General features: G+C 35.1%; 2 protein-coding genes and 1 long non-coding RNA gene across 3 annotated transcripts in view; 2 read left to right on the plus strand and 1 right to left on the minus strand.

The window, feature by feature from the left end:
* The window catches only part of PSMD1 (proteasome 26S subunit, non-ATPase 1), a 93150-nt gene that overhangs the window by 35444 nt on the left and 35071 nt on the right, over nucleotides 1-22635 (plus strand). The gene's annotated exons all lie outside the window — the stretch shown is intronic.
* On the plus strand, nucleotides 2359-13756 carry LOC118355103 (uncharacterized). Its single transcript, XR_004816830.2, has 3 exons — nucleotides 2359-2598; nucleotides 9744-9859; nucleotides 12201-13756. It is a non-coding gene; the product is annotated as an uncharacterized LOC118355103 (long non-coding RNA).
* On the minus strand, nucleotides 3189-19574 carry HTR2B (5-hydroxytryptamine receptor 2B). The gene is given in 5 exon segments (XM_025463408.3): nucleotides 3189-3802; nucleotides 3804-4506; nucleotides 8366-8566; nucleotides 17459-18058; nucleotides 19021-19574. Coding segments are annotated over 4 exon segments (1437 nt in total). The 5' UTR covers nucleotides 17808-18058; nucleotides 19021-19574; the 3' UTR covers nucleotides 3189-3618.

Consider the following 22635-nt stretch of genomic DNA (forward strand, 5'->3'; position numbering starts at 1 on the left):
GAAAAGTGAAGAAAAAAGTCAAAAGAAGCATTGATCTTTACATATTTGTTGAAATTAAAATGCTATAATGATCTGATATAGATTTTTTTTTTTTTTAAGATTTTATTTAGAGAGAGAGCATGGAAACATGAGCAGAGGGAGGGCTAGAGGGAAAAAGAGAGAGAATCTCAAGCAGACTCCGTGCTGATTGCAGAGCCCAATGTGGAGCTAGATCTTATGACCCTGAAATCATGACCTAAAACACCTAGGTGGCTCAGTGGTTGGGTGTCTGCCTTTGGCTCAGGGTACGATCTCGGGTCTGGGGATCGAGTCCCGCACCTGGCTTCCTGCAAGGAGCCTGCTTCTCTCTCTGCCTCTCTCTCTCTCTCTGACTTTCATGAATAAATAAATAAATAATCTAGGAAAAAAAAATCACGACCTGAGCCAAAATCAAGAGTCAGACTCTTAACTGACTGAGTCACCCAGGTGCCCTTGTTATAGACTTTTCTTAAAATTAGATAATCCTGGAGGTCCCAGATCATCTTTGCTCTGACTTAAGCTATTAAAATATAAAATTGGATATTTCTCAGTGTATGTATTAATATGCTTTCAGATATTGATGGATCTTGCAAGATGTGAGGGAGATTCCTGGTACATTTTTTTAGACTATAAAAAAATGGTCCTTGAGTATAAAAATTGTGCCATCATGGATCCTTAGAATTTGAAAGAACCCTATTAGTCAGCTAGTTACTACCAAATGCAAGAATCATCTTTACAGTATCTCCATTCACAATTTTGTATGTTTGGTATATACTCTGTATTCTGCCTCAATGTCCTTGTGTTTATGTTCTTGATGTTATAACTTCCTTAATTTTTGTCTTTTTTTTTTTTACTCTTTCTTTACTTTGGTTTTCCCCTTCATTAATTAATAATAAATATGAAAACAAATGAAAGGTTTTTTTCAAAATTATTTTTCTAAAGAGGTACAGTCTACTCTTTGAAGGGAAAACTAGCCTTTGTTGTCAAAGGTGTGGTTAACTTCTGAAATTTGCTTTAAAATTATAGATTTCTTTTTTTATTTTTTTTTTAAATTATAGATTTCTTTAAAGTATTCTGAAATCAAAGAATCAGATCAGAATGGTAAAAGTTTGTGCTCTGTTGTACTTTTTCAGAAATAGTTTATATTGGAGTTTTTATTTTCTAGAAGTAGCAATAGTAGAATTTCTCGTTAGCTAGAGAAAGATCTCTCAGCTGATTATAAGCAAAGATTTTTTTTTTTCCAGGAATTGAAGCTAACTAGTTTAAGGGTCATATAGTTTATTTTGTAGGTATCTGTAGGTTTAAGCATATACAAAATTTGGAGACAGTATAGAGCATGTGAGAAGGTGGTCCATTTAATCTAATTTGTCTCGAGGTAGAGCCTTGGCATTGTGAGTGCCATCTCTAGTATTTAGATGTCCTGAAACAGTTACATATACCTTCAGATATATATGATGCAGTTTGGAATACTGTTAAAGTAACTTCAGAAAACTTAATCTTATGTGACTTGGCAAGAATATAAATCTTAATATATGTCATACTTCATCATATTAGAAACTAGAACCAAAATAGATAATAATTTTTTTAGGAATGTAAATTATTTTGCCTATCTGAAATGGGCCACCCTTCATGCTCTTAAGAAATCTTAGACTGATGGGGGAAAGTGCCTAAAACTTTGAGATTTAGGGATTAAATTTGTAAGATATACTCTGTGGCAGATGACATAGAGCCCATAATATCTATTTTCTATGTTCTAGGGAAGAATTCTCCCATTTGCACAAGAATATATACCTGGTTCACTTTTGCTGAGCCTCTCCATAGCCAACACATTTCTTGAAGTAATTTTCTTTTTTTCTTTTTTTTTAATATATATTTTATTTATTTATTCATGAGAGACACAGAGAGAGAGAGGCAGAGACACAGACAGAGAGGCAGGCTATTGCAATCCAATGTGGGATTCGATCCCGATGTGAGATCATGCCCTGAGCCAAAGGCAGAAGCTCAACCGCTGAGCCACCCAGGTGTCCCTCAAAGTAATTTTCTTAAACTTAATCATTTGGAGAAGGATAGCACTAGAACAATAGGTTGAGACATAAGACATAAGAATGGTTCAGCCTATAAAGAAAGATATTTGCTGTTTTCACTGCAGATCCTCACCCTAAATTTGTTCACCATTTATGAGAATAGTGTAACTATTAAATATCTGATATAATTAGAATTGGCTACTATGGACAGACTGCCCACGTGTACTCATTCTCATAAGAACCCTATGAAATGTAGATGAGAAAATTGAGGCTCAGAGAAATTAAATAACTTTCATGTATTTAGTCAGCTAGTGACAGAGTTTGGACTTATTCCTAGATCCAGCAATACAAAATGAAATAAGGAAAGGGTGAATAAAAAATGCCAGAAGTTAACCAAGTTTTGGGGTCATTATGAGGTCATTGAAGTTTAGATTTCTGAATCAAGATCCCATGGTTCCAGTTTGCACATGTTCTTTACAGAACAAAATGAGGTTGAGGTACCCCGGAGTAATGTCATTTGCTTCCTCCTCCTTCTCTAAGTTTAGACTCGCTTCTGGTGAGTAGATACTTGGTATCAGCCACTTAACAAATAGCTCTTGTTCTGCGATCCTGTTACTTTGTGTGGTAGCCAACAACTATCCTCCCTTCCCCTTCCATCAAGACAAGTTTCCTGATGAAAGCAAAATCATGACTATGTTTAACTGAGCCAGACTGTAAATGACAATCTTGGTTTACCTCCAGATGGTGTAATTTTACGCACTCACTTTAAGTCTTCTGTGCCTGTAACTGTTGTTCTGTGTTATGCATTATGTTCTTAAGGTTTTTTATTTTGTTTTGTTTTGTTTTTTGTTCTTAAGGTTTTGAAGAGGTTTTTTTTTTTTTAATTTTTATTTATTTATGATAGTCACACAGAGAGAGAGAGAGAGAGGCAGAGACACAGGCAGAGGGAGAAGCAGGCTCCATGCAGGGAGCCCGATGTGGGACTCGATCCCGGGTCTCCAGGATCGCGCCCTGGGCCAAAGGCAGGCACCAAACCACTGCGCCACCCAGGGATCCCCAGGTTTTGAAGAGGTTAATGCTTTTTTTTGTCTTGTTCTGTTTCATTCTTAGCACAGATTTGCATACCATTAGAAACAAAACAATTCATTTTATGTTGTTTTATTTATTTTTATTGGAGTTCAATTTGCCAACATATAGCATAACACCCAGTGCTCATCCCGCCAAGTGCCAAAACAAATTCCTATAATGACATTGTTTGTTTTTAAAACTAAAATTTGGTTGATTAATTTTATTTCATTGAATACCTTAACATTTACCCAGAGTGCTGGATTTTTTTTTTTTTTTTTTTTTTTTTGTGGCTGTACAAAATGATTTTGAACAGCTGCAATTTTGTACTCCAGAAATGGAGTAGTTTTGTCCAAATAAAGAAAATTGCATAATCTTAATATATAACTCTTATATTAAAGAGATTACTTGATAGATGACTTAAAGCTTTTTATATAATTCTTGGTACATTTCTATCTGCTTTGTCACCCTACTCATCGTTATATTAATTAGGTGAATACCTCTATTCCTTCTATACATAACTGACTTGCTCTTCAGTTTTGTCACCTTCATTTTCTGTGATGAGAAGTGTATCTAGTAGAATGATTGAGGAAGCGTGAATGGTTGAACTGCAGAGCCTCATTGGGCTCTGGTACGTGGCAGGATTAATACCATTTCACATTCCACGTTTCATGAAAAACTTTGAGTTCTCTGCCATTTCGGAAGTAGTTATTGCTGGAGCATTTTCTGACAGTTTTTACTGATTTCATGGCCTGGTAATTGCAGGTAATATATCGGCCAAATGCATTCCGAAATGTTTTATTGAAGAGGGTGTAAACCAAAGGATTTACTCCTGAGGAAACATAGCCTATCCACACAAATACCTCCAGAAGCATATTGAGAGTAGTCTGGTTGCAGGAATCACACAAAACTAAAGTTACATTTGTAATAAAAAAGGGACACCACATAAGCAAAAAGAGAAAAAAAACAATCCCTAGAACCTTGGAGGCTCTCTGTTCGTTGGAAATGGTCTGCATGGACTTTTTTCCAGCTGTGGACATTCTTCGCATAAGTAGGTCATCACTTGAGCTGGGCAGAGTTCTGTCTTTGTGGGAACCATCCAGCATTGCCACCTTTTCAGGTGACGAGCAAGGTGTTTCATTCCTTCGGAAAGCTGTAGACACAGTCAGCCATGTTAGGCATGGAGGTGGCTTGTTTTTGACCAAGGAAGCTTTCTTCTGTAAAGCACGGATAGTGAGAAAGTAGGTGACAATCATGATTGCCAGAGGTGTAAAAAAGGCAGCCAGTGAGCCATACAGCATGAAGTTGCCAAAACGATCCTTTGTCAGCACACAGGTGATGTTGCTTGGGTTACTCCGATCAGTTTCTATCCCTCTAATAGGGACTGGAATGGCAATGCCTAAGGAAGAGAAAATAATATAAATGAAGTTAATTTTATGACCTTTGACTCTTAGAGTTTATCTTAGTGACTTTTTGTGGTTACTGTATTGTCATTCCTAGTACACACAATGTGGAATCTCAAAGCATTTAATCAAGGGAAGATTTAACAACAAATGAAAGCTAAGTAAGCAGACCTGCTGTTTTTAAACAGATTGATTGGTCATTTTAAGTTTATAATTTAAGCTTCCCTAAAGCTGTAGTATATCCATGAAATAAGACAGAATGTCTTCACTTATTCTCATTTCTCATACTCTGTGTTTGTTGCTCTATCCCAGGTTAAGGAAAAGGAATTCAGGAGAGAATTTGCTTTATTTTTATAATCGAATGTAGTTGATTTAAAGGGAGTACATTCATGCAGTATCTTAATTCTAGATATATATCTATTATCTTTGAGGCTACAGAGTTTCATTTGACAGACATTTTTAGTTTTTGAAGTTTATGAATGTCTTAATCTTTTCCTCTGATGACTTAGGGAAAACTAAGGGGAGTTCATTGTTTTTTTTAAAAATGCCACTTAAAAATTAATAAAATTAATTTTCAAATTGAAGGTTCCTGTAACAGATATGAAAGAAATGTATCTTGTGCTAATTTTCTAATACTTTAAATATCATGAAGTGGGTACTTAAATATGATCTTGCGTAGTGAGTTAGCTTATTAGAAAGACAAGCACACAAGTGTCATCCTAAATCCTTTCCCTTTGAAACAGCAAATTCTTAAAAAGAAGTCTGAATTGACTGATCTTTAAAAACTTTTAGAATCCTTGAGTTTTTTATGAATCTCATAGCACTACAGCCTTTTTATGGTAGCTGAATAACCTTTGACAGAAATAATTTCCTCAGATCCTTTCTAACAGGGAGGTTACTGCCTTTTCTACTTTTCCTCAAGACCACCACCAGAAAGAGGATTCTGTATACTTACTGTTCTATGCTAGAGGTTAGCACATTATAGCTTGAGGGCCGAACCTGGCCTGAATTCTGGTTTTGTAAATTTTGTTGGAACACAGCCATACCCATTTGTTAACAAATTGTTTATGACTGCTTTTACTCCACTGCTGCAGTGTTGGGTAGTTGTGACTGAAATCATTAAGAGCTTGCAAGCCCAAAATATTTACTATCTTGCCCTTTACAAGAAAAGTTGGCTGACCCCTGGACTACCCTGTTATTTCTTTCTTTCTTTCTTTCTTTTTTTTTTTTTTTTTTTTAAGATTTTATTTATTTATTCATAAGAGACACATTGAGGCAGAGAACAGGCAGAGGGAGAAGCAGGCTCCATTCAGGGAGCCCGACGTGGGACTCGATCCTGGGAGTCCAGGATCATGCCCTGGGCCAGAGGGGCAGGCAATAAACCGCTGAGCCACCCAGGGATCCCTACCTTGTTATTTCTAAGAGATCGTTATGCTGTTCTTTCCCCCCAGAGCCCTTCCCTTTTGAGGTCTGTTTAATCTGCTTACACCACTCTGTTTTCCATCCAGGACATCTGTTCATCTTCCTCAATGGATTCAGCACCTTGCTATATAGCCTTCCTTTGCACTGTTCCACTGCTCTTACCTTCCTTGACTTGATCTCATTGATGACCCTTCTGACACCTTCATTTTATGTCTGTTGAACTCCACTCTAATTTCTCTTATTATTTTTAAAATTTTAATTCCAGTGTAATTAAAATACAGTGTTATTAGTTTCGGGTGTATCAGCCCTCATTATTTTTTGTATTCGTGAAGCCATCCATAAGCCCTCTTAAAACTGTCCCATATCTAAAACCATGAACTTTGATTTTTCCCTTTCTTGTCCTGCTGCTCTCCATTACTGTGAGACTTCTTTTTACTATCTTGACCTTTAGTCCATTCTTCCTTCTCTATTTTCACATTCCATTAATCTCTTTCAAGACTCACATTACCTTCTCAACCAGCTTGGTGGTCCGTAAATAACATAAGTATTAGTTATATATAACATAAGTATAGTTAGTATATCAAGTTTTCACTGGTACTTTTTATACCCTTATCCCCTTAATCTTTCATTCTTTACTATTTGCCAGGGCTTACCTAGGATAACTAAGTCCAGAAGAAGTGAGCTTTTTTTTAGCACTTTGCAGAATTTAAAAACCGAACTAACCCTAACATCTGCTTTTTCTTTTACAAAGTTACTAAATTGTCTCTGGTCCTACAAAACAAATGTGATGAAAGGAACAGTGTTGATCTTGACCTTGGTGCCAAAAAGTTGTTAATAATCTTTAAGCCAACTATTTAAAACCTCTAGGTTTCTTATCTATAAAAGGAAAAAGGAAAAAGTGAATTTATAAAATCCCTTCCAAAGCTATAAATCTGAGGTCTTCTTTTTATTCTTTTCCTTCTGCATACTAACACTTTATATTAATCTAATTTATTATCTGCCTTCCTTGAACATAAAAACTCTTTATTTATCTTTATATTCCTGTTTCTTAGTATATCATAGGTAATCAACAAAGGCTTGATCTGTTTATGAATTCATGGGATCTAGCCTTAATTGAGGCATCCCTTCTAAGACTGTTTATTGGCTTGAACATATTCATGGTTTCAAATGTCTTAGTTCTTAAGGATCATTTCTCCTGTCTTCTCTCTGCCTTTTCCTCATTTCTCCCACCCTACCCCAAAACACACACTCACACACACACCTCATACTATCTACCCTGTCCTCTCCCTTATGTCAGTGAACTTACCAAAGATATGGGACTTTTGGCATGAGCTATTCTAGTTTCCCTCCTTTCCACTCTACGTTTTGGTGACTATTAGCCATTATCTCCCAAGCTCTTTGTCTGGCTTCTTTTGGGGGGGGACTTCTGCTCTGTCAGTGTCTACCCCCAAAACTAGCCTATCTCACTGTTTGCAAATCTGTTCATTTTAAATAGACTTTTCCTTGACCCTACTTTCTTCCCAAGCCAGAGTAGTAACACTCCTTATTTTTACCTCCCTGGTATTATTTCAGGAATATAAAAATCACTCATTATCTTGCTTTCCTTGTTTTCCTTTTGTATTCCAGATCTCTCTTAATTTTTTTTTTTGGAAGAAATTAATCTGCTAGTCACACTATTAATGATCATAGTAATTGTGAATCTGTTTTTCTAATATTAGCTTTTAAGAAGTTTGGGTTACTTATGCTGTATTTCATGCTAAGATACTCTATTATAGCAGCTATCTTTGAGCATTAAAGATGGGCACAGGGGCATAAGACAGTTTAGAAGAAATAGTATTTTTCTTCTGTAAATCATTTCTGAGTATCACTTGCATCTCCCTTAAAACCTCTGATTAAACATCTATCTAAAACACTTATGTAGACACTTACTGCCTTTATTCTATACACATATTGGCCTCCAAGATGAATTTATGATCTTTAATACCTGCATACAAAATGTTTGGGTTTTTTTTTTTTACTCTTTTCCTATCTTCTTAAGTGTGACCAAAGATTTTATTTTATTGTTACTTTAATATAGTTTTGAGATTTTGGATGCTGCCTAGACCTTAATGATCTGTTGACAAAAATGAAAAGTGTTTTTAGGCTTAGTCTTTTTGCATGTCAAGATCAAAGCAAGAAGATATCTCAGTAAACATTGTGAAGATGGTTCTTTCTGAGGACATGAGCTTTTTGCTTTTTTGCATGTGTTGCTGATAGTATGGTTTAGAAGCTATGTGATGATGTGGCATAAGGAGCTTGTGTTGGTATATCAGTAATCTGCCTTGACCTCTCTTGTTGAGTTTCACAGACTACCAAGCCTGGTATTTTTCTTACCCAAAAGAAACCAAAAGCTATTTATTTACCCCACTCCACACCCTGCTGTTCCCCACATACCTATTGAAATTAACCATACCACTGTAATCTTGATGAATGCTGTAGCTCGTGAGTTACTTTGATTGGCCTGGATTGGCTTTTTGATGGCTATATAACGATCCACAGAAATGGCACAGAGATGCATGATGGATGCAGTAGAGAAAAGAACATCAAGAAATAACCAGGCAGGGCATAGAACAAGTGGGAGGGGCCATATAGTCTCTGAAAAACAAAACAAAAACATTCTCCTGCAAAATGACAGTCTTCAATCTGCACTTTATTTTTAAAGTGATACATATTTTTATTATTGTTGTTGTTTACCTGAAATTTTATGACTTAGCCTCCACAAGACATCCAACTTAAGGTAATGGAGTTAGTAATATTAAGTATATTTCTGTAAATGATACCTTTTAAATACATTTTCTATTTTGTATAATAATCACAGTGCCCTTTTTCAAAATCAGTTTAGCATTTTTAGCATTAATTTGATTGTTGCTCTTTTGTCTGTTTCTTTTGTGATCTTTTAAAATTTTTCACATAGTTGCAACTGGAACTTAACCTTGCTAGTCAAATAAAATTAATTTTTAAGCTGCTTTTGTATGAAAAGAATATATTTTACCATATAGAGGAAGCAGTGTAATGTGGCAAAAAGTATTAGAATGAGAGTTTTAGTGAAACCTAGGATTTGGCTCATTTCTACCAATAACTGGCAGCATGATCTTTATTTATAGCAGACTCTCATTTGGTGAAATAATTAAGTGGAATGATTTGACTTTTCTTTTTGACAGAAGTAGTTCCAAAATAAAGTTTGCAAAAGGAATGGCTTCAGATTATTCTGAAGACAAATGGATTGTTATCCTTTCATATTCCATAATTCAGTCCTGTCACTGGGGACCCAGTTTAAAGAGCAAGTCTCAAGATTAAACATATTACTTACTTTATGTAACAAACTCTTATAAAAAGAAAGTATTTATACTTCATACAGTCTTATTAAGTACTTGAGAAATACTGACTTTGAAAAATTTAAGATTTTGGATATGATACTATCCTACATAGCTTTCCAATAAATTTATTTAGACAAGTATCTATATACATATGGGTTAATATATTGTATATTATTCATAACCCAGGATATACATATTGCAGTTCTAAAACAGCTAAAATTTATTTTAGGGTTTGCCCTAGAATATTTCAGTTAGAATCCACTTTACTAACACACACACACACACACACACACACACACAATTTTAGACCTTGCTATAAAAGCAAATTACCTCTGTATAGAACAAATGCTATATATGTGAGATTATCTAAATCCTTTTTACAGTTTAATTGTATGTTCACTGACAACGTATAAACTACTTTTCCTGGTTTTTGCATGTTTATCTGACTTTGACAGGTATAAAATAATTGGGTTGATTGAAGAAAGATCAAGATGTCATTTTAGGATTTCAGAACACCAAGAAACTCCAGTTGTAAACTGTTCGAATTCAAGAAGCCTGGGGGTGGAGAGAGGTTAGCATCCCAGACCCCTCCCCCACAAAAAAAAGACTATCACTTAGAGAGTTTTGAGATTGACTTGAATATGTTTTTTTCCAAAGTATGCAAATAAATGAGGAGTATTGTTTTAGAAGACTGGGAAACATTGTGTCTTGGGTCTTAAAAGATACACCTACATTTGTTCACTGGTGTAGGATAAGCACTTAGAAAGCCTCATAGAAAGGAATATATGAGAGACGTCTCAAAATAAATCTATGGCAGAGAAATCTTTAGAAAGAATCTAATCCAAAAAAAAAAAAAAACAGAAAGAATCTAATCAATTAGATTTTTCTTCCTCTTAGTCATAGTTTTCAGAGTCTCTGTTGATAAGTAGAAAAGGACTTTGGACAGTGAAAGGCAACAATGGACCTCAGCTTAAGCAAACTAACAGTTCAAGTAGAGTGAAAAAAAAAACACATGATAGCATTTCGCAGTGGAAACTACTTGAAATGAGACTACATTTCTAACTGTCCTGCAGTTCTACGTTTAGGACTGAGCAGAAGATAGAAAAATACTCATCTCTAGAGCTACAAGAGATACTGATTATAGTTTTAAACTGGCATATTTAGCTTTTCTAACTATGTTTGTTTTTAAATTAAGATCTCAAAAATTTTAGTTATAAATCTAGTAGCCATGAGCAGGAAGCCACAATAGAACTCTCATGTAAGAAGTACATGTCTTTGGAAAATAGTATGACTTATATATTCCTAATTGTGGGCTAATAGAGAAAGCTCTTTAGTGCTCTTTAAGCCTGTGAAGCTTGATTAGGCTTACTTTCCAACAGAATGAGTTTAGTTTATAAACTCCCAATTTTGGGATGCAAAGTAGATTCTGAAATTAATGCAGATTACTAGAATTGTATTATTTTGGTCAGTACTTACTGCTAACAGTAGAAATACTGAGACATGATAGAGAATTTTCTTTTCTTTCTTCTTTTTTTTTTTAAAGATTTTATTTATTTATTCATGAGAGACGCACAGAGAGAGAGAGAGAGAGAGAGGCAGAGACACAGGCAGAGGGAGAAGCAGGCTCCATACAGGGAGCCTGACATGGGACTTGATCTTTAAGTAAGGAGACTGTGGTATGAGGTTTAGGATTGAGAGAGATGGATCTTCATGATTAACCTTTATAATTGCAAATTTCGTGAAGATACTAGTCAATAGACTTTTTATGAAAAGAACATAAAAGTAATATAACTGCATTAAATTTACAGAAACCTTTTCTATAAAACAAAACAAAACACAAAGCTTGTCTGCCTAAATAGATTGAGGTAATCTAAGAATTTATACAAATTAAAAACAGTTCTAGACATTCTCAGGTTATAAAGGGATTTTCCCTAGTCCAGATACTTTCATTTCTATAATTCTTTTCAGTTAGTATTAATTTGATAGGCTCAAGGTCAGAAAAGTTTCTTACTATTCAGAATAACTAAAAAAGGTTTAGTTGGTTTGGTGTGAGTAGGGTAACTTTCCAAAACTTTGTTATTTTTATTAGGAGTTTTTTTTTTTTTTTTCTTTTAAGATTTTGTTTGTTCATGACAGAAACACAGAGAGAGGCAGAGACACAGGCAGAGGGAGAAGCAGGCTCCATGCCGGGAGCCCGATGTGGGACTCAATCCTGGGACCCCAGGATCATGCCCTGGGCTGAAGGCAGATGCCCAACCACTGAGCCACCCAGGCATCCCTTTTATTAGGAGTTTTAATTGTTTTAAGGATTTAAAATTTCATTTATTTGTTGTAATGTATTATGTCCAGCTTATTTCCATAAGAGTTTACTATACTATTTAAAATGGACCAGTTACAAATTTATATAAAAAGAAAAGTATATACCTTTCTCATATATATGAGAGTCAGTATAAGAAATAAGTTATCAGGTACGTGAACTAAATTAATTACTGCTGTTCTGGGGCTCTGAGTTTTGTTTTTTGTTTTGTTTTGTTTTTTTCATAAAAGCTAAGACAAAAAAAGGGAAAACTATTAAATTATACATAGTATTTGTTGTCTCACAGAAAGTACACAAAATTTCTTTGAAAAACCTACTTCAGGGCAGCCCCAGTGGCGCAGCGATTTAGCGCTGCCTGCAGCCCAGGGTGCAGTCCTGGAGACATGGGATCGAGTCCCATGTCGGGCTCCCTGCATGGAGCCTGCTTCTCCCTCTGCCTGTGTCTCTGCCTATCTCTCTCTCTCTCTCTCTCTCTCTCTCTTTCTCTCTCTCTCTCTCTATGAATAAATAAATTTTTAAAAAATGAAAAAAAAAAGAAAAACCTACTTCTTCCTTTACCTTCTCCCAAATTAATCTTTTTTTTTTTTTTTTTAAGATTTTATTTATTCATTCAGAAGAGACACCAGAGAGAGAGAGAGGCAGAGACAGGAGAAGCAGGTTCCATGCAAGGAGCCCGATACAGGACTCAATCCCGGGACTCCAGGATCATGCTCTGAGCCGAAGGCAGATAGACGCTCAACCACTGAGCCACCCATAAGTCCCTCCCAAATTAAAGAGGAATTTAATTTCAATAAGATTTGAATAATAGCACTTCTATGACTGCCTGAAATAATGACAGATCAGTAATTATAGGAGGAAAACAAATCTTGTGAGTCTTGGGTTATAGATCATTATTTATCCAAAAAAATTAATAGCACAAATGTTTTGTTGTTAAAATGAAAACTTGCATGCTTCAGGTACCACCATACATAAAAAGTGGTAATTTTGCCATTCAGTTACATCACTTTCTGTTTGTCTCCAGACAGGGTTCAGCAACTTCATAGGCATGGGCCTAGGTCCAATATCTTTCTCAGCAAAGAGATCTTGCAATCATCTCAAAGAGTCATACAAGTACTGGTTAAGAACCGAGTATTCTGTATCATTTAATATGAAATATAACTTTAAAAAATATTTTGTTCTGCCTTGTCCCAAGAGAAAACTCTATGGCTGTCTTGTTAGGTAGAGTTATTTTGAGGTAAATGTTGGCTCTTTGCCAAATATGACTGTTTTGGTTGATATAATTTCTCATTCCGATGTCCTCTCTTGTAAACTAGGAATAATGATGATGATAACCAATTTTATAGGATTGCTTTGAAGATTAAATGCAATAATATAAAGTGTTTAGAACAATGTCTGGCATAGAGAAAGCACTCAATAAATGTTAGTTCTTATTACTAATATTGTTTGACAGAAACTGGCCAACTAGCCGACCCATTAAAACACTCCTACTTAGAAATGTTAAGTCATATTATCACTGCAAAATCAGTATGTTTGACCTCCTGCCCACTGTAGCAAGAATGCATGTATCCAGTTGAACTTGAAGTTGTACTCTTTTTAAAAAGGCATGAAAACATGTTTATCTTTTAATTTGTCATGAAAGTATGCCTTTTACTCTCTTTCTTTATATATATACACATAAATAGCAAACATAAATATCTGTATGTATTGCCATGCTTGTCTTTTTACTTTTTAATTATTTATTTTGCTGTCTTTTTAACTGATATAAAAACCTGAGTTTTTTTAACCAGAAACTCCCATTTCTTAGTGAGATGGACTCATGTGATCTGAAACCTGCTTTCTCTTGGGCAAGTTTTTAGTTTGAAAGCTGAGTAATGTGATTAGTTCAGAAAATAATTAAAATTGGTCTGTAAATCTGAGACCTAAGATATTTGCCTTTTGAGGATTTAAATGACTGTATTTTTAGCTATCCTAAGAGAGTTGTGCCTGAAGTTTACCAAGGTAAATGAATATATTAGAGTAGGACAAATCCTAAATAGCTTAATATCCAAAAAGGACATAGTTCTCAAACCGCCCCCCCCCTTTTTTTTTTTAAGATTTTATTTATTTATTCATGAGAGACACAGAGAGAGAGGCAGAGACACAGGCAGAGGGAGAAGCAGGCTCCATCCATACAGGGAGCCTGATGCGGAACTCGATCCCAGGACTCCAGGATCACAACCTGAGCTGAAGGCAGACAGACGCTCAACTGCTGAGCCACCCAGGCGTCCGTCCCATGCCCATTTCTTTTCATCTTTATCTTCCAGAAAAAGAGACCGATCAGTGCTTCGGTTTTTATTATCAAGCTTCTGTTTTCTTTTTGTTGTCGTTTTCCCATTACATTTGAGCATATAAAATATTTTGGGAGTAAATGTCTAATATGATAGTGTTTTAAATGTTTCAAGTGATTAATACTTAAGAAATTGTTTTCTTGATTTTTTAAATTTCTACTTTCCAAAAAGAAGTGCCTTTAATTGCTTTTCTCCCTTATTTAAGAATTGTAGAGCAGCATTTCACTGCTTAAATAACTGATTTTTTTTTCTTTTACTGCTGTACATGTTTCATCTCTGGTCAGACTCACATCTAAACTAAATCATAGGGATCCCTGGATGGCGCAGCGGTTTGGCGCCTGCCTTTGGCCCAGGGCGCGATCCTGGAGACCCGGGATCGAGTCCCACGTCGGGCTCCCGGTGCTTGGAGCCTGCTTCTCCCTCTGCCTATGTCTCTGCCTCTCTCTCTCTCTCTCTGTGTGATTATCATAAATAAATAAAAATTAAAAAAAAAACCTAAATCATATATACTCTTTTTATACTCTACTAATACTTGCCAGTCATTAGTGCCTATTATGTATTGGGCCTTAGTTGACCATTTCACATTGCATAGCCTGCAATGTGTAAGATTCATCATACCTGTTTTACAGACAAGGTGATTGAACCTGATGTGTTAAGTGACTTGTCTAAGCCAGCACAGGAGAACCAGGATTCAATGCCTGCAGTGTCTTGATTCAGACCTCTATCTTTCAGCCACTTTATTTTATACACCCTCTGCCAGCGCTACCACAGATGCTGTTTCAACTTTAATCCTGAAACATGGATTAAAACTTAAGTTATAAATAAACCAGTAATGACCAAACACTATATTTTCTCCTTTCACATTTTAATCATTTATTTAATGAGAGAAGGGAAAGTTCAGAGAAGTTCTTAAACTGTGAACATCCTGTCTTTTTTATATTGGCATATGCTGTTCTGTTTTCCTTTGCATCCTACTCAAGTATTTCTCAATGCCTTCTGAGTAGGCATTTTCGAGCCTTATGTTATAAGCTACTAACTTGTGAATTTTCGAAATTATACATAAGACAGTTAAAACTAGACCTATGAATAAAGGTTAGGTCTAGTGCTCCCAGAGTGAAAGAAGTGACAGAAAAACTGACACAGATATCAGAGTTCATTTGAGAGACCATGTTAGGCCTCTTATCATAATCTTGGTAAAAAGTGGAAATTCTTTTTTTAAAACTTAACTTTATTAAAACATTAGCTTATGTAAAGTTTCTTTTATTCCTTTCATTAAATTTCCCTGAGATCATTAAAATCACTCATACCACTCAGTGGTAGTTAATTTTTTATGTTTACAGAATCAGGGACACTTTTGTTTGTTTGTATAGACTTCAGAAGTTCATAAGATTATTTCTATAATGAGATAAAAAGATATAAAATCTACTCCTGCCTTTTAAAGTTATCAGAAATTCTTATAAATGCATTAATTTAGAAAGTCTTTGTATTTGTTAACATGTAAAGGGCTTTAAACCTTAGTATTTGAAGTTAGTATGAATTTATAATATATGCAGTTCTAGTTTATGAATGCTTCCTTTGGACCTTTTTAGAGGGCAGAGTATGCAGTTTTTCATAGAAATAGGATAATGTTTTTAATAATGAATTTAATGCAATAATTTTTAAATAGTGGTTAAGTTCCCAGGTTATTTTTTAAAAATTGAATCCCCCTGTAGAGCTTAGTTACTGATAGTAAAAGTGTTTGGGATTATAAAGGATTTTATTTTATTTTATTTTTAAGATTTTATTTATTTTTTCATGAGAGACACACACAGAGAGAGAGAGAGGGAGGGAGGGAGGGAGAGAGAGAGAGGCAGAGACACCAGAGGAGGGAGAAGCTGGCTTCATGCCTGGAGCCCGACGTGGGACTCGATCCCAGTACCCCAGGATCACGCCCTGGGACGAAGGCAGGCACTAAACCACTAAGCCACCCAGGGACCCCCTGGCCCCAGACTCCCAGCTTAAATATAAGCTTAGTTGTCAGCTCCAAATACCTACTCTTTTCCTGTGGACTACAGGAATTATCTCTCTTACCTGTTTTTGTGTTTTATTAGGTCATATCATGTTGTACCAAATTATTCAAAAAGTTATAAATTTATAAAAGAGAAGAGGATAAATAGTACTATTAAAGAGACCATTAAAACTATAGATCCTTACTGCTTGTTCTGCTACAAAATTTATTTATTTATTTATTTATTTATTTATTTATTTATTTATTATTATTTTTTATTTTTTGCTACAGAATTTAAAGCCTGGGTTAGATGTTAATTCAGAATGGAAAGTTTCAGCCTGTCACCATCTGATATTTGGGGATTCAAATACTTAATTTTAGATATCATTCTACACTTAAAAATCTAAGATTTAAACCTAAATATAATATTTTTATTGGAGTTTTTGTTTTCCTTCTAATATGTATTCTAGTTAAATAAACTTTATTTCTGTAACCTGAAATATTTTTTTCCTCACCGTATAAATTTCAAGAAGCCCTATCTTCTGCAAATAATCATTTTTCTTAAGCAGTTAAAGAATAGAATATCAATTTTTGCCGAGCATTGACTAAGTATCCTCTTACTGCTTATTCTTAGAAACCCTCATAATTTATCAGCAATTATTTGTATTTACCCAAATTCTATAACTAGCAAGAATACACATAAATGAAAACTACTTAATTTTAATATTATCTTTTTTTTCATTATCTTTTTTATTATAACAAAGCTATATATATCTTGATATTGTATATCAAGCTACATTATTATAACTCTGGTTTCGGTCACTTGTTTTAATAATTTTTAATAAATTATTTTTAATAATTTTTTTTAGGTCAGTTTTCTTGTATCAAGGACGTGAATGGTTAGAAATCATAAAAATTAAATAGATGAATCATCTCTTAGGACACTGTGAACCAGACCATTTCCTTTAGCAACTAAACATAATATTTTCTTAATATGACACATATGTAAGAATTAGGTTTAAGTTTAAAGTACACAAACAATAAAGGAATATAACACATTTTTAGAACAATTCCAATTTTAAATTGGAGTTTAGTGATTCAAATTGGAATTGAGTGATTTCAAAGATTTTTTTCGTTAATAAATAACCCAGAGCATACCTGTCATGGGAGTGTCCTAGTTGTTGCTTTATCAAGGGGAAAAAGTATTAATAATGGGAAAGTTAAAGTATAAGTCCATTCTTCACTATAATTTTTAAGTGACGAACACAGAATCTATGAATAATGTTAACCTGGATAACTTTTTAAATGGTTAGATGACTGATTAGACTTTCATTAGATGAGTAGGGAAGGAGTAGAATTGTTTCTAAGAAATTATTTTTTGTTCTTTAATACATTATTAACTATAGAAAATGATGGAAACAAAGGACTGTTCACTCACTGTATCTTTAAATGGTCCATCTTTAAAGACTGAGTATTCATTTCTCTAATAGTATATTTTAGTTCTCTGGTTTGATATCAGGAACAAAGTGAAATACTTACCAAACATTATTGTCAAAAGGGCAATCGGCATCACAAACAATCCAACTAGCAGATCAGCCACTGCTAGGGACATTAGAAAATAATTGGTAGCATACTGCAGCTTTTTTTCCAGTGAAATAGCCAGAATAACCAGGATGTTCCCACCAATTGTGGGTATTATCACCGTGAGTATCAGAAGAGCTGCCCACTGTGGTTTCTTTCCCTGTTGCTCACCAGTCTGTTTCATTTCCTCTGGTATCGATTCTGTTTGTAATCCAGACCAGTTAGCAAAGATTAAGTGATGAAAGGAGCTCTGCAAAATGTGCTCAGGAATTGTGCTCTGTTCTGATATTCTATAAGAGATGGCCATTCGCTGTTTTTGTGTGATATGATCCACTTCTGGTCAGCATGGTCGATAGCTAAGCTGGTCATCTGCTTTTTAAAGACATTGTACCCAGGCCAAACACTCAAAACCAAAGTTGACTCCTTCTTTTAAAAAAATTTTCAGGTTCTCTAAAATGAGAGCGTGCATGCATCTGTTCTTTTCTGTAGGTAAGGCCCAAGGGTTTAGCCTTCTGCAGACGCTCTGATTTCAGAATGTTTAGTGAAAGAAACTGGTAGCTGTGAAAGAAAAACTGTTTATTAGTTTCTCTGCTGTAGTGGTAGATTCATGTTTGAATTTGAATGCCAATGAGTCCCAAGAGTTCCCGCTAGATATAAAATATGTAGATTACATTATTTTATTTTGTTATTTTCAAGAAACAGAAAAAAACACTTGAACTTAGAGTAGCCCTTCCCATCTCAATAGATCTCTTTTGCATTTGTGGCAATGCAACCTATTTCCGCAATCATATTCCTGATATGTCTCAGGTTACGAAACAAGAGATATATTTATTTTTTCAGTGGTTATTTAAAAAAAAAAGTCTAGGTATTTCCTGACCCTCGAATGTCTTTTTACCTTTACCTTAGAATATGTATAGAAGAATAGAAACATCAAAGCACTAAATAGTTGTGAATAGAACATTTTGGTACATGCTGGTTACCCACTTAGAAATTCTTCAAGCCCAGCTAAGGTCCAAATAAATTATTTACCAGCTAGGAATCTTTATTTGTAATTGGGTTTTGTCTGATCAGGTTTATCTTAATACTGATATAATTGCCATTTTTATACAACATTTTAAAATTCTTTTAGTTTGAGATAAGGAAAAAAATAGGTATTAGTAGGATCCAAATAATTGTTTTTTGGTAATTTCATCTTTCAAAGAAAGCCTATACCGCCACAGATATTTTCTAAATTTATCACTTTATGCCAAATTTGAAACAGTTCCTTGTTTTGCTTTAAGTAATAATCATTTTTTTCCTTAACCTGCCCAGTTTGGTGGGGAAAGAGTATAAGCTAAGAGGAAGATTAAACCATTTAATCATAAAATCTATAAATCCCATATTAAGTATCACTCCTTTAACATTGGTAAAATTTTTGTTTTGATTTTTAAACTACTGAATAGAAATAAAAGATTATGGTAGCAGTTTTTTTGAAGGAAAAAAAATGAGATTTACTTTATATTTATTTGTTAAACACTTACCTCTTATTGTTAATCTCCCAAGCATGTGATTTTGTATGCTCAGTAGACCTGCTTGCTGCTCTGACTGAAGAAGTCCTCCCATTGACTTATTCAGTCTCCTGCTCTGTTGCTTGAAAGCAATGAAACAAATGTGTCGTATAGCTGCAAGCATGCCAATGAGGTTATTTCCTCTTTGATACATTCATTTTTAAAGAGTAGCAGCATTCATTATAATTCATAAAACTACCAGTTAAGTATGTTGAACTAGTTCATGACCCTATTTTGTTGTATTCTTAAGAGCTCTCTTTGATATTTGAGGGACTGAAATAAACTCTGCCATTTTTAGCTTAAGATAGTTTTGCTTTGGATTAACACTGAGCTGTTTCTCCCACTTGAAAAAAATAAGATATAATCTAGAGATTCTAGAGTTTTCATTCTGTGAAGAATGTGCCCAGTGAGCCTTATGGTGATTCCCAGAATTTAATTTCAGAACAAGATTCTTACTCAGCTTTTATGTGTTTGCTGTGGAGCACAATTAATTCCCTCTGGTTGCAACCTTATATAGAAGAGCACAGAAAGGTCTGAATTCTACATGTATACATAGGTTTTAGCAGAAACTTTCATTGCTCATTTTTAAACAGATGGCTTCTGGGATTGAGGGGGGTTGGTTCATTAGCAGTTTTGTTTTGTTTTGTTTCACAGATATATTGGGAAAAGTATACAGGATGTAATGAAAATATATTTCTGCCTTACTTCAGAAAGTTGGTATAAAAATTTTAACAGCTATGCTAAGTTTTTTCCTAAATTGTAGACTAGCTTGGCATTAGAACATCATTTCTAAAATGTCCTTTTTGAAAGATCGTAGATCACTTTTTTTTTTTTAGATTTTTCTTTTTCTTTTTTTTTTCTTTTTTTTAAGATTTTTCATTTATTCATGAGAGAGAAAGAGAGAGAGGCAGAGACACAGGCAGAGGGAGAAGCAGGCTCCATGCAGGGAGCCCAACATGGGACTCTGATTCTGGGTCTCCAGGATCACACCCTGGGCCGAAGCCTGCGCTAAACTGCTGAGTCACCCGGGCTGCCCAAACTAGCTCACTTTTAACAGGTCCCACAGCCCAGCTCAAATATTTCTTGGCTTTTTTTTTTTTTTTTTTATTCCTTTCTTACTCATTCTTTTTGACAAGATCAGTGAAAGAGTTAAAATTCTAAAAATAGCTCTTCCACACTTAATCTTAGACTCCACTCACTCTCCCCTCATGACTGATTTTTACCTCTATTTTAATGAAAGATTTAGACCAATCTGAAAATGCTACCACCTTTTGCCTTCTCAAAATGTCTTTCTTTTCATCCATCCTACCCTTTGTTGACATTACTCTTTTCCACAGCTTCAAACATATTGTCAGTTTACCTAATGTGATTCTTTCTTCTGCATGCCCAGTTCTGCTATTGAACACACTCTACTGAATTTCTCATTTCATTTATGTTTATCAGTTCCAGAATTTGTTTGGTTTTATTTATATCTGTCTGTCTGTCTGTCTATCTATCTATCTATCTATCTATCTATCTATCATTTCTATCTCTTGATTTTCTTGAGTTGATAAGGCATTGTTCTGTTTTCTTTAGTTATTTGCCTTTCTTTTTTTTCACTTTGAATATATTTAAGATAGTTTAAGTTCAATACCTGGGCTTACTCAGGGACTGATTCTATTTCTTTTTTCCTGTGAATAGGCTATACTTCATTTTTTTCTTTGCATGATTCATAATTTTTTGTTGAAAACTGGATTTTTGAATATTACAATGTGAGAAACAAAGGAAATCAGATTCTCTGCCCCCTCCTGCTTCCAGGGATTTATATTGCTGCTTGTTATGGTTGTTTGGTGACTTTTTGTTTTTATTTTTATTTTATTTTATTTTATTTTATTTTAAGATTTTATTTATTCACTCATAGAGACACATAGAGAGAGAGAGGCAGAGACACAGGCAGAGGGAGAAGCAGGCATCATGCAGACAGCCTGACGTGGGACTCGATCCCGGGTCCCCAGGATCACGCCCTGGGCTGCAGGCAGCACTAAACCACTGCGCCACCGGGGCCGCCCTTTGGTGACTTTTTAAAAGAAGCTTTATAAAGTCTGTATTCTTTCTCATGAATGGCCACTGAAGTCTGTGTTACATTAGCCTAGTGGTTAGCTAGTGACAAGAGTTTCCTTAAATGCCTGGAGCCAAGGAAAGGGAAAAGGAAAAAGACTCTCTCCGTCTTTGCAAATTGTGTTGGAACACTCCATTAGCGCTCAGCCAGGTCATTTATCACTGTGCTTTAGCCTTCACTTCTTGCGTGTGCTGAGGCTGAAGTGAAAGTTTAGTCTTCTTAAGGCTTTCCTGAGCGTGTGTCCAACCTGAGTATTCATGTGGTATTCTTAATTCCCCCAGTATATGCAGCAGCTTTTAAAACCCTTATTAACTACACATATCTCCTTTCCTAGTCTCTTTTTTTCCAAGCTTCTCTGTCTGTCCTACTGACTTAGCCACCCAGACTCCCGTGCTTCTCGGTCTGCTTATTGCCTAGCCAATTAATTAATCCTTGCCCCAGGCTCCCATGGCCAGTACTTTTTTGCCTTTTTTTTTTTTTAAGATTTTATTTATTTATTTATGAGAGACACACAGAGAGACAGAGACACAGGCAGAGGGAGAAGCAGGCTCCATGCAGGGAGCTGGACGTGGCACTTGTTCCTGGGTCTCCAGGATCACGCCCTGGGCCGAAGGCAGGCGCTAAATGGCTGAACCACCCAGGCTACCCCTACTTTTTTTGCTTCTAAGTGTTTTTGACAAATGTCACTTGGGAAGTTGCTCCAACCCTGGGAGTACTCTAAGTTTGGTGAAACAAGGGCAGACTATTGCACTGGTGCTTCAGGGAACCACCAGATAGGCTGAAGCCCAATTTATTCTCAGTACTGTGAGAATAAAGTCTGTTTTGCTCCTGCTCATTAACAAGTGTTTAGGACACAGACTGCCCTCTCCACTGACACCACCAGTCTCAGGAGTAGAGAGGTGGTAGATGGGCAGTTTAAAACATCACAGCACTCTCTTACAATGCTTCATTAAGCTGTCCCCTGGTTGTTGTGAGTTTTTGTCTAGATTACAGACTTCTATAAAAGTTGATTCAAAGATGCAAATATTTGATGTAAATTTGCTCAGCTCTGCAAGTCTTCAGTAATTACTGTAGTCAGCTTTAAAGGTAAACTTCTATTATCAGGATACTTATTTATATATCAGAAATGAATTGAACTTTCTGAGAATTGAAGTATATTTATGTTCATTTTATAAAATCAAGGAAATATTGATACTTTAATAATCTACAAGTTGATAGCATCGCACTCATACTATAAGTCTTTCCTTTGTTTGCTCATTTTAAGGAATGATGGGAAGGAACATGCTAATAATACTATTATTTTTTGAAATTTACAAATTTGAATATTACAGATTTCTCTAGATCCAGGAATGCAATTTGATATATATTTTTAAAGATTATTTATTTATTTATTCATAGAGACACAGAGAGAGAGAGGCAGAGACACAGGCAGAGGGAGAAGCAGGCACCATGCAGAGAGCCTGACGCGGGACTCGATCCAGGGTCTCCAG

The sequence above is a fragment of the Canis lupus genome, chromosome 25 (genome assembly GCF_003254725.2).
Source record: "Canis lupus dingo isolate Sandy chromosome 25, ASM325472v2, whole genome shotgun sequence".
Classification (NCBI taxonomy): domain Eukaryota; kingdom Metazoa; phylum Chordata; class Mammalia; order Carnivora; family Canidae; genus Canis; species Canis lupus.